Below are 13,355 nucleotides of genomic sequence, written 5' to 3' on the forward strand. Positions count from 1 at the left end.
TCTATCGATTCTATAAAATCAACCAAGCGTACCCACTGCATCCTAAACTTGGTTTGCCGAGTGTGTGGTATGGAGGTGATAGTATGAGTAACTGACAGGACTCGCCGGTTTTCGCGGCCTACGCGTCACCGAGCTCTGCAGACGTTTCCTACGTAAAGTTGCTGGATAAAATGTTAGCGTGCGAGTGTCCTAGTTGCGAAGCATGCGTGCGAAAAGCATTTCTGCAGGGGTTATAGTCAGCAAGACGACGTCTGCTGTGCACGATGGGGTCGTGTAAACCAGCACAACTTATGCTGTTCTTTCATCGGATGCAGCTACAGGAATTTTACCAAACTGTCTCAGTGCATGTTAAAGAACCACAGCAGGTCGAAATTTCCCCGGAGACCTCTACTACGGCATCCGTCATAGCTTGAGTCTCTTAGGAACGTTTTCTCATGAGCCCGTCAAACCAATCAGGTGTTTTGGTTATATCGCTGGCCAACAGATCCATAATATCAATATTGTTACTATCGATAGTGTTACTAGCGATAGTGTTACTAGCAATAGTACAGCTATCGATAGCGGTACTATCGCGAGTAATACTATCGATAAAAACATTATCGATAGTAATACTATCGATTCGACTAACGATAGTAATACTATAGATATTATTACTATTGATAGTAACACTATCAATAGTAGAATCGATAGTATTACTATCGATAGTAGATTATCGATAGTCAATGGATGGTAGAATCGATAGTATTATTATCGATAGTAGACTGTCGATAGTCTATCGATAGTAGCACTATCGATAGTTTTTTTACATTATCGATAGTTTCAAAAAAACTATCGATACTATCGATAGTCAATTTTCCGATAGTTTTGCATCACTACGTTGCACCCGACATTGCTCCATTAGCTAGTGCTGTAAAACGAGGGTGAGGGGGAGAGCCAGCTACTCACAAGAGCCGACCGTACGGCGGCGCTGCGAGCCGACGACCGTTGGGCCTGCGCATTGTAGACCTGTGGGGACTCTTCTGTGGAGGTGTCTGTCCTGACGATGCGACGCGTGATTGAGCTTCTGCTGCCCAGGTTCACAACGGGCTGGGAGACAGTGAACGACTGGGACGTGGAGACGCTAGAATGGTCACGCCCTGATGAGTGCTCCGTTGAGGTGGTGGTGGACGAAGCTGACGACGCGGGGATGCGGGACGAGCCAGCCCTTTGAGATGACGTATCTGCAGTGTGGAGCAGACCAGGCGTGGGCAACGATGCGAACAGCTGGCCTCTCAGCAACATTTTTGATTTTTTTTCATTTTGCTTCCCACTGATTAAGCAATAAACTATTCTGCATCCAAATTCAATGCTTAGTAGGTGGCACTGGCCGTGTTTCAGACAGCCTTTCTTACGTAAGTGAAACCCTGACTTGAAAACAACCCCAACCTAATCTAAACACCAGTGCAGGAGAAGAAAACTGTAGCGCTGGAGCTTAACTGCTGCTAACCTCCCAAATTACTGAATTAAAAGCCACCAATAAATGAAAGAGTGCCATGAAAGACACACTGTGATTGAAGTTGCTAAGAGTGCACGAACAATGCCAGCAAATGTTAAAGGTGCACTAAAAAGAAATCTGAACTCATCTTTTTACCACAGGAACTATCTACACGTTCCGAGCATTCTTAAAAACTGAATTATTGTCCTGTGCAGTCAATTTCCCTCATCTAAATCAAATTACACGTCCCGGCTCTCACCTTAATTTGAACGTACCGCTGAAGGTAGGAGGAGTCAACGAACACATGGAGTGCTTTTCAGGCAGTCGCGTGATGGCTTCGCTTTCACTTTTTTTTTGTTTTTTAGGTTTCATGAAGTGCTTTTCAGGCAGTCGCGTGATGGCTTCACTTTCACTTTTTTTTGTTTTTTAGGTTTCCGTGAATAAATAGATGAAGTCAGAGACAATTAAGCCCATGGAAATAAAGATACGCACGTACTCTTTGCTTTCACCGATCACTACATATCACTCCACCGACGGTAGAGTGGCAAGCCACCACAGGACTGGCTAAAAGGTTGGTTGACTCCTCCTACCGTCAGCGGTGAGTTCAAAAAAAGGTGGGAGCCGGGGCGTTTAATTCAATTTAAATTAGGAAAATCGGCCGCACAGGAGAATAATTCAAAGTTTCTAAGAATTCTCGAAACATAGCTAAAGTTCCCGTAGTAAAAAGATGAGTTCACATTCCTCTTTAGTGCGCCTTAAAGACATGTCATGTGGAAGCAGGAAACGAGAGCATGACAGCTGCTTCTCCACATGAGAGGAAGGGCAAGCGGTCTACATGGGTAACAATGATCAGGGCGCTATGTGTTTCAGTGACAGAGAGAAAGACAACTTGAGTGACAAATGATGGCCACATAGGTAAAGTTGTTGCCAAGATAGCAACTCAATAGGATGCATCACAACACACTCAATAACCTCTTAATCTAGTCAGAGTTCCGTTGCATAAAACTGACCGTTATTACAATATGGTGGGTTCTATCATGTAGGAGCATCACCGTCGCAAAGACCAAAGAATTCAATGCATAGTGCTACTTCCAACATTAGGAAAGACAACAGAATTTCCATGCAAGCTCCCAAAGAGCAATCGGCATGCATGCTCACATGCAACCAAAGCCAGCCATATGCTTCTCCAGAGGGAACTGTTTTGAGCACGGCTTTGAGAACTCTATGAATGGTCAGCGCTGACTCTAAGAGCAGTTCAAGAATTGACAAGACCAGCTTTAAATCAAACAACCACCTCTCGAGGGAAAAACAAGCAAATTGTTCAACTTACAAAAGAAGCAAAGCAACTACAGCAAGAGGAGTGAACCTTTCTCACTTGTGGGGCTGACGCTTTTTCTCCGCCGGGTCGCTGGGCGTGCCGGCGACTTCGACGCAGCCCTCGTCGTCTTTGCTGTGGCAGGAGTCTTCCTGGCAGGACTCTTTACTGCCGGTGACCTTGGACGCCTGGGACTCTTTGCTGCCGGTGACCTTGGGTGCCTGGGACTCTTTGCTGCCGGTGACCTTGGGCGCCTGGGACTCTTCGGTGCCGGCGACATTGGCCGCTGGGGAATTGTGGCTGCTGGCGGCCTGCCTGCGGGACTCTTGGGACATGTCTTTGCAGGGGGGTGACCTGGGCTTTTTGAGGCAGGAGTACAACTGCGGCTTCTTGCACGAGTACGCACCGGGCTCCTAGCTGCTGGAATTCTTCTTGTTGGACTCTTGCCAGGCGTCTTTTTCGCTGGGCTGGGCGTCCTTGGTGACACAGCCTTCCTGCCTGGCGAACGCAAGGTTTGCGAGGATGAGGAGGCAGTGGTAGTGGTGGTGGCCGATCGGCCAGTGCTACGGCTTCGGGTGCGGCCCATGACACGCTTGGTTGGAGTCTTCGAGCGGCCACGCGGTGAGGTAGTTGTGGTCCGAGTGCTGCGGGTGGTGTAGGTAACCGTAGACTCAGTCTGTGCAAGAGGGGAAGGAAACCATGAAAGTCGTGAGAAGGCAGTTTTTCCTGGCTGAACTGGTTAACAATAGTAAGTTTTGGTTTGGAAGATGATTAAGCTTGAAAGCAGGTAACTAACAAACCCAACAAGTCTGATACAGGTGCACCTCTGGCGGGCAGCAAAGTAACACCTCCAGGAAAAAAAAAGAAGATGCTTTTTACCCATTTTGTTTGCTGCAGGCTTTTACCCACAGTTGCTGCTGCTGCTTATACAATTGTCAATGATACAAGGGCACAAAACTTATCCTTACAATTTTGGCAAAGAAGAAAAAAGAGCCTTCTCTACTGCCACTGTGGACCTTAAGAATGCCAACGAGGAGATGACATGGCAAAACATGAATACCTTTTGCATCCACTCTTGTGGGTCAGTCAATGGGCAAACATAGCCACTTTGATGCCAACTGACTGCAGGCCATTTAACTGCTTCATCAAAGCCATTGTACAACGAGCCTTGAAAAGTGTCACTTCAGAAGTGCGGTATGGAAGGGGCGAAGAAGCTAGCGATGACCTCTCACTCACTGTGTAGGTCGTACGGGAGCTGTTGGTTGAGGACGAGTCTGACTGTGCAAGAAGAGCAGAGGAAACAAGCGTCAGATCAACGGTCTCGCTCGGAATCTCACAAGTGGTCGCGTTACACAGATAGTGTGTTCGTCTTGTGCAGGATGTACCCCCTTTGTCAAAAGTAACCGAGCAACAGGTTATTGCTTTTTAGTGGAGTCATTACGGCACCCCTAAAAACCAAAAGGTGTCGGAACGTGAGGAAAAGGCCTCACCTACTACACAGATTCATAGCTTAAGGGCTGCCTTAAGTGTTTCGCTACGTGGCTAATAAACAAACCACCTGTGCCCAGTTACTCTTGGTAAAGACTGTACATGCTGCTGTTTGTTCATATATCCCATTTCGCACCTTTTTTTCAGCCCCCTGCATTCACAGCCTAGAGAGAGCAATGGCAGTCTGCAAGGTTTGATTGCCAGAAGTTTGCGCTAGACTAAGATGTACCCTCCAGTAATTAAAACCCTTCGAAACGTCGCAGTACACTATTAGCCAGACTGAAACCACCTCCAACTTTCCTTTGCTGAAGGCTTTGAGAGGCACTGTGGCATGTGCTATATAGACAAGCTGCAATGGAGTTTCTTGTGCCAACTGCACAGCCACAACAAAGAGTCCAGAATGTGAAGAGAGCAGCCCTGAGGAGAACGAGCAGTGGTTCTGCAACACCATATATTCCACCCTCACAGCCTGAGGTGTATAGGCTGTGCTCAGGCCACGTGTAGCCAGCATTTCCATGACTCAGACATGTCATGCTTGCCAAAACGAAAAAAGCAGCTAGACAAGATGCGTGACCATCAGCAGGTAGAATTCCTTATTCTTTATGTTGAGGCTCATGCGGCTGTAGGCAGCATCTTTGACGAGAACAGTCTAACGACTGCCGTGCCGACTGGACGCTACTATATACTCGGAGCCTTTTTCTCGGTTCCATTTTTGGGGGGGAATTTTGGAGAGTAAAATTCGGAAGGTTTTTTTTAAGCTCCTCAAATTTTGGTACAAATATGATTACTGTACGAAAATTTAAGCAGAAATAAAGCATAAAACACCGTTCGGTTTTACCCCCCCCTACCCCCCGAATTTCGAAAACAAAAATAAAACCTGAAAAACAAAGGAGCCTATATGTACCCAGAAGCCGAGCTACACCAGCGAGGCTTACAAATGGGTAATGTGAATCTTTCCTGCTGTGATTCCATTCAGACGGTAATGATGCAACCAGAAGGATCGGGAGACAAATTAAGGAACCAGTTTTTGCCAGATACACCCATTTGACACCCCTTGCTGTAGAAGGTGGGTGACATAGGGGACAGTATGGTAGTAGGAAGGAGAAAAGTTCCCTGCATTACTGCGCTCCTTCACTGAAAGTTTTTTTTTTTTTGCGGGGGGGGGGGGGGGAGCTTCTGTATTGGTTGCTAATAAAAAATACGCTCCTCCTTCCTTTTTTATTTTTGCACTTCAAATGCCAGTGAATCTGTGTAGTTCACAAAACAGCTTTTCTATTGTACATTGCAAAGTCGCCGAGTTGTAAAGTGCCAAATGAAAGCTAAGCGGTACAACACTTCATAGCAACGCTATATTGGGACAACAATGAGCAGGAGAAAGAACATACACTGTCACTCACTGTCCGGCTGCTGTCACTCGCTGTTTGGCTGCTCAGCGAGGAGACTGACTGCGTAAGGAAGGTAAAGGGCGTGAGCATGAACAGCGGTGCTTATTTCAGTGCTCACCTTTAAGCTAAAATCAACAATTTAACTGTGCCAAGGCATTTTTTTATTGCTGACCATTAAGTTGGAACCGGCAACCCAGCGACATCGCAGGTCACTTGTGTGCTCAGTGTTACGCTGAGATCAACTTCATTAACTTTAGCCTACGTAAACTATAGTCAGATGCTCCTAAAAGCAGGCCCTCCAGCCAATGGCATCGACTTATTTTCATCATCATCATCATCAGATCTGACTACTCCCACTGCAGGGCAGAGGCCTCTCCCACGTCTCTCCAATTAACACTGTCCTTTGCCAGCTGCGACCCCCGTATCCCCACAAACTTCCTAATCTCATCCGCCCAACTAACTTTCTGCCGTCCCCTGCTACGTTTGCTTTCTCTTGGAATCCACATCGTTACCCTTAAGGACCAGCGGTTATCTTGCCTTCGCATTACATGCCCTGCCCAAGCCTATTTCTTCCTCTTGATTTCGACTAGGATGTCATTAACCCTCGTTTGTTCCCTCACACACTCTCTTAATGTTACACCTATCATTTTTCATTCCATAGCTCGCTGTGTTGTGCTTAACTTAAGCCGAACCCTCCTTGTTAGCCTCCAGGTTTCTGCCCCATAAATGAGTACCCGTAAGATACAGCTGTTGATACAGATTAGTGATACAGCTGTTGATGCAGATTGTTGATGCAGCTGTTGATACAGTAAGATACAGATTTTCAGCACCCTGTGGTTAATCCTGATAGCTGCAGTTGATTCCCCTTCATCTGTCACCCCCTGCGATTTCATGCGAACAGATAAAAGGGGATTGCTCAAGGTGGAGAATTGGTCAAGGGGGAGAATCGGTTGACGCCTTCGGCCAGAGGGCTCCACTGAGGCGCACCTTGAGTTCTTGAGTTGTATCCAACTACAGTGGTATAGAACAAGTGTGCGCAGCTTTTGCAGTGGTACAGAGTGCAGACAAAACAATGTCTTTTCCAAGAGGTGAAAGACATCCAAGCTCTTCCGTGAGGACAGCACACTGTGCCTTTCAAAAGTGTTCTCAACACCTGACCAATCTCAAATGAGCTAAACGAATGCTTTCGGTAGCAAAATGGCAGGCACTGAATGAGGGCGGCGACTGCCGTTCTAACGGCCACTCGTGGATCTATCTGCTGCCTAGTGATGTGTGCACAGGTAGTTTGGAAATTGAAGCAGGTGGAGATAATTTTTCTACAGGTGCCTTGCTTAGCAGCATCGTGGTGTCTTGATCATGGCCCCAAAGACATGCTCAATAACATATGGCATTCGACAGAGCAGACCGACAAAGTGCTTTTTTTTGCATACTGCAGCAGCAATCTATAGAGCGCTTGTGACTTCACAAACTTGCATGATCTTGAGGGGGGGGGGGGGGGGAATTAATGGTAAAACAAGATCTCTCAAGACTAGCTAAGGTAGGAAAATGCAGAGTCAGTAAGCAAAAGTAATAGCACTGCAATTGCAGACGAGAATGCCAGGGATATAAAAGCAACTTTAAAAATGGCATCGATTTTCTTCACAGCTATGCTTTGATGTTGCTTAGCACTACCATCTGTGACAATCATTGGATGCTGCAGAACCACACATTTCTTAGCGTTTCCAGAGTATAATAAACCTAGAAACTCTACAATACTTGTACTCTCAGTATTACAGCTAAGGTGTATTGATCATTATTTACTATGTTAACGTGAACTGAATGTTTGAGCTATCATTTTCTTTTCTTATCTGCAATTGTGCAGATGGCACATGCTGCTCCACAGCTCTGTGCGGTTACCTTCGTGACGGACGAGAGGCGGACGACAGCTACTGAGTCGTCGACAAATTGGATTTGGCACATGTTGCCCTCGATGTGGAGCACTCGTGCCGGAAGAGGGTGGTCCTTCACAACCACATTGGAACCTACCTCTACAGCGCCCTTCTTCGGGGGAGCCATCCTGGTGCACTAATGCCTGCCTGCACAAAAAAGTGTGGAGGAGAATTAGTGTGGCACACACCATCCTTCACAGAACCATGACAAGCTAGGGTAATTAATGTAATCTTGTTCAGCATCAGGCTATGTCAAGTGGAGGGCAAAGGCCTCTCTCAGCAATTCCCAAATACCTGTTTTGTGCCTTCTCAATCAATACAGTCCATAGTCTACTTCTGCAAGATATTTTGGTGCAAATGGGCTGGTAGTTGGCACTTAAGGTAGAAACCATGTATGAACAGAATGCCATCCCTGAAGTGCTTATCGTTCTACATCAGCCATCGTCTTAATCCTCCTTTGACCTGGCTTTCAGGCCAATACTACAGTCCTATCTTAAACCTTGTGGTCATCTCATGTTGCATCAACTTCTCCCCATGACAGACTACCGGTTAGTGTGTTTGTAGTGTGTTTGTAGTCACATGACATGCACAGCCCCCGCTTCAAGAAGGAACTTTTCGTTTGTTTTTATAAATGGAAAAAGATAACAGGACAAATCAATAATTGTTTCCCCTGAGAGTGTGTCGCCTTTAGGTAGAATTCTGAAGTCGGGTTGGGTTTGATTACCAGCTAGCTGCAGACAGCTTTTTGTGCAGGGTATTCTGCCAACAAAACAGCTGGAGAAGATCATTCCGACAGTGTCGTTTCATTGGCTGTGTGCTGATGTGACAGGAATCAGCCAATGGGGTCAAACTGCTGGCAAAGTTCTCTGCGGGCTATTTTTCCGGCTGCTAGCACTGTAGTCTCGTGTCAAAGACAATGCAAGACGTGCCAGCAACGTGCACCGCAGTTTTGAACACACTTCGGTTTGGTTTATGGGATATAACATCCCAAAGTAACTCAAGCTATGAGTGACGCCGTAGTGGAGGGCTCCAGAAATTTTGACCACCTGGGGTTCTTTAACTGACATCGCACAGAACACGAACCTCTAGCATTTTGCCTCCATCGAAATACGACCGCCGCGGCCAGTATCGAACCCGCGTCCTTCGGGACAGGAGCCGAGCACTATAACCACTGAGCCCACCGCGGCGGCGCTTGAATGCATTTCATTTTTGGTACTGCTACATGATACAAAAAGTCAGCTGTTCTAGCGGCAAAGAGGCCGGCTTCCAAAAAAAAAAACGCTCGGAATATTTCACGGTTCAACGAAGAGGCTACGCCCACTGCCAGCGTCCAAACCGCGGCAACGCGCGAACGAAGCCACCGCCATCTGCAGCGGAGAAGCCGAAGCTCCAATTTAGGCTTAGCAACGTAACGACGCCGCCGCTACGCAAGGACATGACAGGCTCTAATTGGGCATGCGGTCGAACAAGGATATAGATTATCGCCCTCCACCCCTCTCTCTCCTTGACCGACTTAAAGATTCGCGTTATACAGCGGTCACTCCTCCGATTACAGTGGTCCATCACGGCGCGAGAATGAGCCGCTGCAGAGAAAAAAAAACTGACACGGCATTGAGCGCGTTCATCGAACTTCGACCCCAAAGTAGCATGCGTCGATAACTACTAAACGTCACCAAGTATCGCGCATACAATCAGCACAGCAAATGCAAAATTTTGCGCATCGAAGCGCGATCACCAGCTAACGCAACCAGCAACGCAACCAGCAACGCAACCAGCAAGGGTACGCGATGGACAGGGTGCCGTGATGTCCGCTCGCTCTACGATGGTCGCCTGAAGCGCGCCGGCTCAGAGCAGCGCGATAAAAATTTCCAGTTTCACGCATCAAGCCGCGCTTAGCACGAAAGCTAACACTTCGCTATTGCATCGGTACTTCGTGCAAGAGTTTAACTTACCTACCGACGTTGTCGATTTGGTTGGTCGGCCTGAAATAAAGATGGCGCATACCCACTGCGCGTGAATGCGCGCACATGTACCCATTGCACGTGAATGCGCGCACCTTCGCGACGCTGCATTGTTGGTTGTTGCGCGCGAAACGAAACAAAAATTGCGCAGACATTGCGACGCATATTTGTAGCGGTCGAGACAAACAAATTTATTCGCAAAGCAGCCATGAGTTCAAGGCCACCACGAACGATGCGACGGAGCCGCGACAGACTGGCGACGCCGACGGCTTTTCCCGAAGCCTTTTCGCGTTAGAACGCGTGACCGTGGCGGCTGCAGCAAGGCAAAATTTCCAGCTGTCCCACGCGATGTCTTGATGTTGTTTGCGAAGAGGGGGTATTATTTGTACGACGACGACGTGCTTGGGACCGCAGCTGCGAAGACGACGGCAGCGCTCGTGACGAGTAGCCCTGTCCAATAAAAAGTCAGGGGGGCACTTTGGTGACCTAAGTGCGGTGAGGCGAAAGCCTTATTAAGCGCTGTTGCTGCTGTGTCACTGATGTGTGGTTAAGATGTCAAGCTTCGCCTCTAACGCGACAGCGTCTTGCAACGCTGCCAGGGAGTCCACAGAACGCCATCGCCCGTTCGGCTAGTACGCTTTGCTCGTCAGTAAATTGCCAGCGTTACGATAGATCCCGTTCTCGAAGTCGTCAACGAAGTTCTCGCATACCATGTACCTTGTTACCGTTAGCGGAATACCGGGAGCCCGCCCACCGCCGGTGAGCACGCGCCGATTGGTACCGATGCTGCAGGCGCGCGCGCAGCTGCCGGGTACGTGGCGCCATCTGGCGACGTCAAGGAGATTTGCGCATGCATTGGCTACGCCTCAGTGATTTGTGGTTCCTCGTGTCCTAGTATTGGTTCTAGCAACACTGTTTTGTCCTATGACGTCATCACGCTTGTACTTGCGAGTTTGGCCTGTGGCGGCGATACCTGTATTTTGGTTCTTGCTCTGTTCTATGTTACAAAAGCTTTGTTGTCAGTATGAGTGGCGTTTTTGTAATCAAGAGCTTGTATTCTGTCGATACATGCCAACTTCAATTTCTCCTCAGTGTCCCTTTAAAGGGGCTCTAAACACCTTCCGAGAACAGCACATCAACTGCATCACTGCATAGTGTTATCATGAACACCTGAGCTAAATGTACTTCTACACGTAGCAGGACCCACACTCAGGCGCAAAAGTTGGCTAGCCCTTCCCGGTGACTTTTTCATGTCCGCACCCTCTTCCGTCGCTCGCAGGTTGACAAATGACTATTGGCTAGATTCTTTCAGACGTCAGCTACCATGGCTTCCGTCAGTAAGTCGCGTAGCTACGACGGGTCAGGAAACTCCGCCCCCCGAGGTGGGCCTGGCAGAGGAGCGCCAACCTTCCAGCGTGCGAAAAGCGAGGAGTGAAGAGGGAAAGGCGCGAAGGCGCTGAAATTCAACTTCTGACTACAGATAACTCAGCTTTTACAAAGCGCATTAAAAGAAATCGTGCTTGGCAATATATTTGAAGCAGGGTGCTTTAACATCTCAGGCATACCGCAAGTTTATTAGAGCCCCATTCAGAGCATCTTTAACCGCTACAGCTTTTGTTCATATAGCTAGGTTCAAGCCTCGTTGAACCCCAGCCATTTTTTTCATTCATCCTCGTTAGCTGTACACTTGTAGTTAAGGGTAGTGGTATATACCAACTAACCCAACTCTCTGCACTAGCCTGTCCGGTGTTGCTCTCTTCCTTGACTGTTGTGTTTAACGCACTTTGTTTTTCGTCACAAGTCTGAACCAAATGGCCTATCTTTCGATACTACACCGTCGTCTAAAGGGGCAGCATGGCCTCTACTGTGTATTTTCTCCATAACGTAACTACATCCTTCGAAAGTGTGTTTGACCATCGGCTGCATGTTATAATGGCCCCTTTTCTCCATTCGTGCTTCGGTCAGGGAGCCAAGGCGGTACAAAACACTGTCCCACGGCCAGGTTCCTGGGACAGTGGGACCACAGCCCTAAAAGTGGGACTGTCCCACCAAAAGCAGGACGTCTGGTCACATTCATCTACAGGCACTTGATGGCAGGCTTCCCGCATTGATGGGCGCAAATAATTGTTGGATTCATTTCATGCTGAAGTCGAGGAAATCACTACAAGATACATTGAAGGGGAGGGCACAAGGTTAATTATTCATAACCACCTTGGGTTTTTTAGTATATGCAAGCTTTTGCATTTTGCGTCGATAAAAATGAGGCTACCGTGACATTGTGGTCAGTAAGATCTGAAAACCACAGCCATAGAACAACACTGCGTGTTACCCACACCCATCTCTGCTGTCATCTGAAAACAGTAGACACACTTCATTTACACTACTTTGATATGTGGGTTTTACTTCCACTGTCCTTCCTTGCTCAATAAACTACAAATAAATGCAATCAGACATCACTAGCCATAAGCAATCTCACTCCATGTAAACACGTTATCCGTTCATGCCTGCCACAACACACCAAGCAAGTGATAACCAGTCTGACAATTTTCGTGTGGACCGTAGACGATAATGGATATTTCACACAAATTGGTCGTGGATGGATCCCACACACACTTGTGCGATGGCAATCTTCAGTGGCAAGAACATCACACCTGTGAAAAAATAATGTACAGGTGCCGTTAAAAGTAAATGGAAGGCAATATTCACAAAAAAATTTAATCATTGGCCCCCCCAATTCATGAATCCTTGAATAAATATGTGCAGCCTAATTGTGATTTTGCAAATTGCAATGTGCACCAACAAGCATGAACCGTTATGCTTTAGATTTAAAGAAATTAAATTTTTTCGATAAAGTGTCTTTTCATTTACTTTTGACGGCAAGTGTACAAAACCCGTACTTCGTTTTCTACATGCCCTTCCACAAATTCTTCATCTCCTTTCTACGCTCATCCCCAGTTCACTGCTGTGCATCTGATGCTGTAATACTGCTATGAAAATTTCCAAGTTGCAAAATTGCTTTTGTGCGCTTCATTAATAATTCTTAAGCACAGTTATACTATGCTTATTACTTTCACACAATTCTTTCTCTACAAGTAAGGAAACGACTCATCCCAGAGATTTCACATTGCACACTGCTTTCATTTACGTCCGTCGACACCAAAGACCAAATGTCTAAATGTATCAGCACACCAGTTTTGTTTCCTCAATTTTGCGCCATGTACATAAGCTGAAGCAGAGTATAGTGCACCGTCGAAGACAGCAACAAAAAGCAAAAATGAAATGCCAAGTACAAATTTCGGATTCACAGCATATGCCCCACACATACCCCTTTGCTAGCTTTTCAGTCATTTCCAGCCTGCACGCAAATGAATGAGAATGGTGCTGCACAGACTGCCACCGCTACAGCTTTTGTTTTCCTTACCTCAATGATGCTGGAGGCGTTTTTGCGTTGTACCTTTCCTGGCAGATCTTTACGCTGTCTTGCCAACTCCGCTGGCAGCGTGTCGGTGCACAACTAAGGTGTCCCGTCGAGACGCCTAGACACATTTCTGAAGTTTGTTGCTCGGCTGTGTGAACACTTGTCAAATCATCCACTCATCACCACCAGTTCAGTGATGTTCACACCATACAGCTCAACAGGTCGGCACTGCCTCTCGCCCCAATGCATCCTTGCACAGCCACTGCCTCATCAGGTGAGCACACGGACGAGTTGTCTAGTCAAAGGAAATTCAAAAGCATCATGATGCCCTCGAAAGTCACTCACCTCTCGCCGTTCCAGCCATCTCAACTTGCAAGGTTCTAAGC

At 47.2% G+C, this 13,355-nt stretch overlaps 1 protein-coding gene across 1 annotated transcript; it reads right to left on the reverse strand.

Moving 5' to 3' along the window:
* Positions 1–897: 897 nt before the first annotated feature.
* LOC149332906 (uncharacterized) lies at positions 898–9,719 on the reverse strand. The gene is made up of 6 exons (XM_089557587.1): positions 9,543–9,719; positions 7,688–7,737; positions 5,663–5,722; positions 4,026–4,067; positions 2,850–3,465; positions 898–1,220 (listed from the first exon to the last, which is right to left on the reverse strand). The coding sequence occupies exons 2-6, from the start codon at positions 7,715–7,717 to the stop codon at positions 898–900; spliced, it is 1,071 nt and encodes a 356-aa protein (XP_089413713.1). The 5' UTR covers positions 7,718–7,737; positions 9,543–9,719.
* Positions 9,720–13,355: the final 3,636 nt, after the last annotated feature.

This window comes from Amblyomma mixtum, chromosome 8 (genome assembly GCF_055824585.1).
Source record: "Amblyomma mixtum isolate Tamu chromosome 8, ASM5582458v1, whole genome shotgun sequence".
NCBI classification, from domain to species: domain Eukaryota; kingdom Metazoa; phylum Arthropoda; class Arachnida; order Ixodida; family Ixodidae; genus Amblyomma; species Amblyomma mixtum.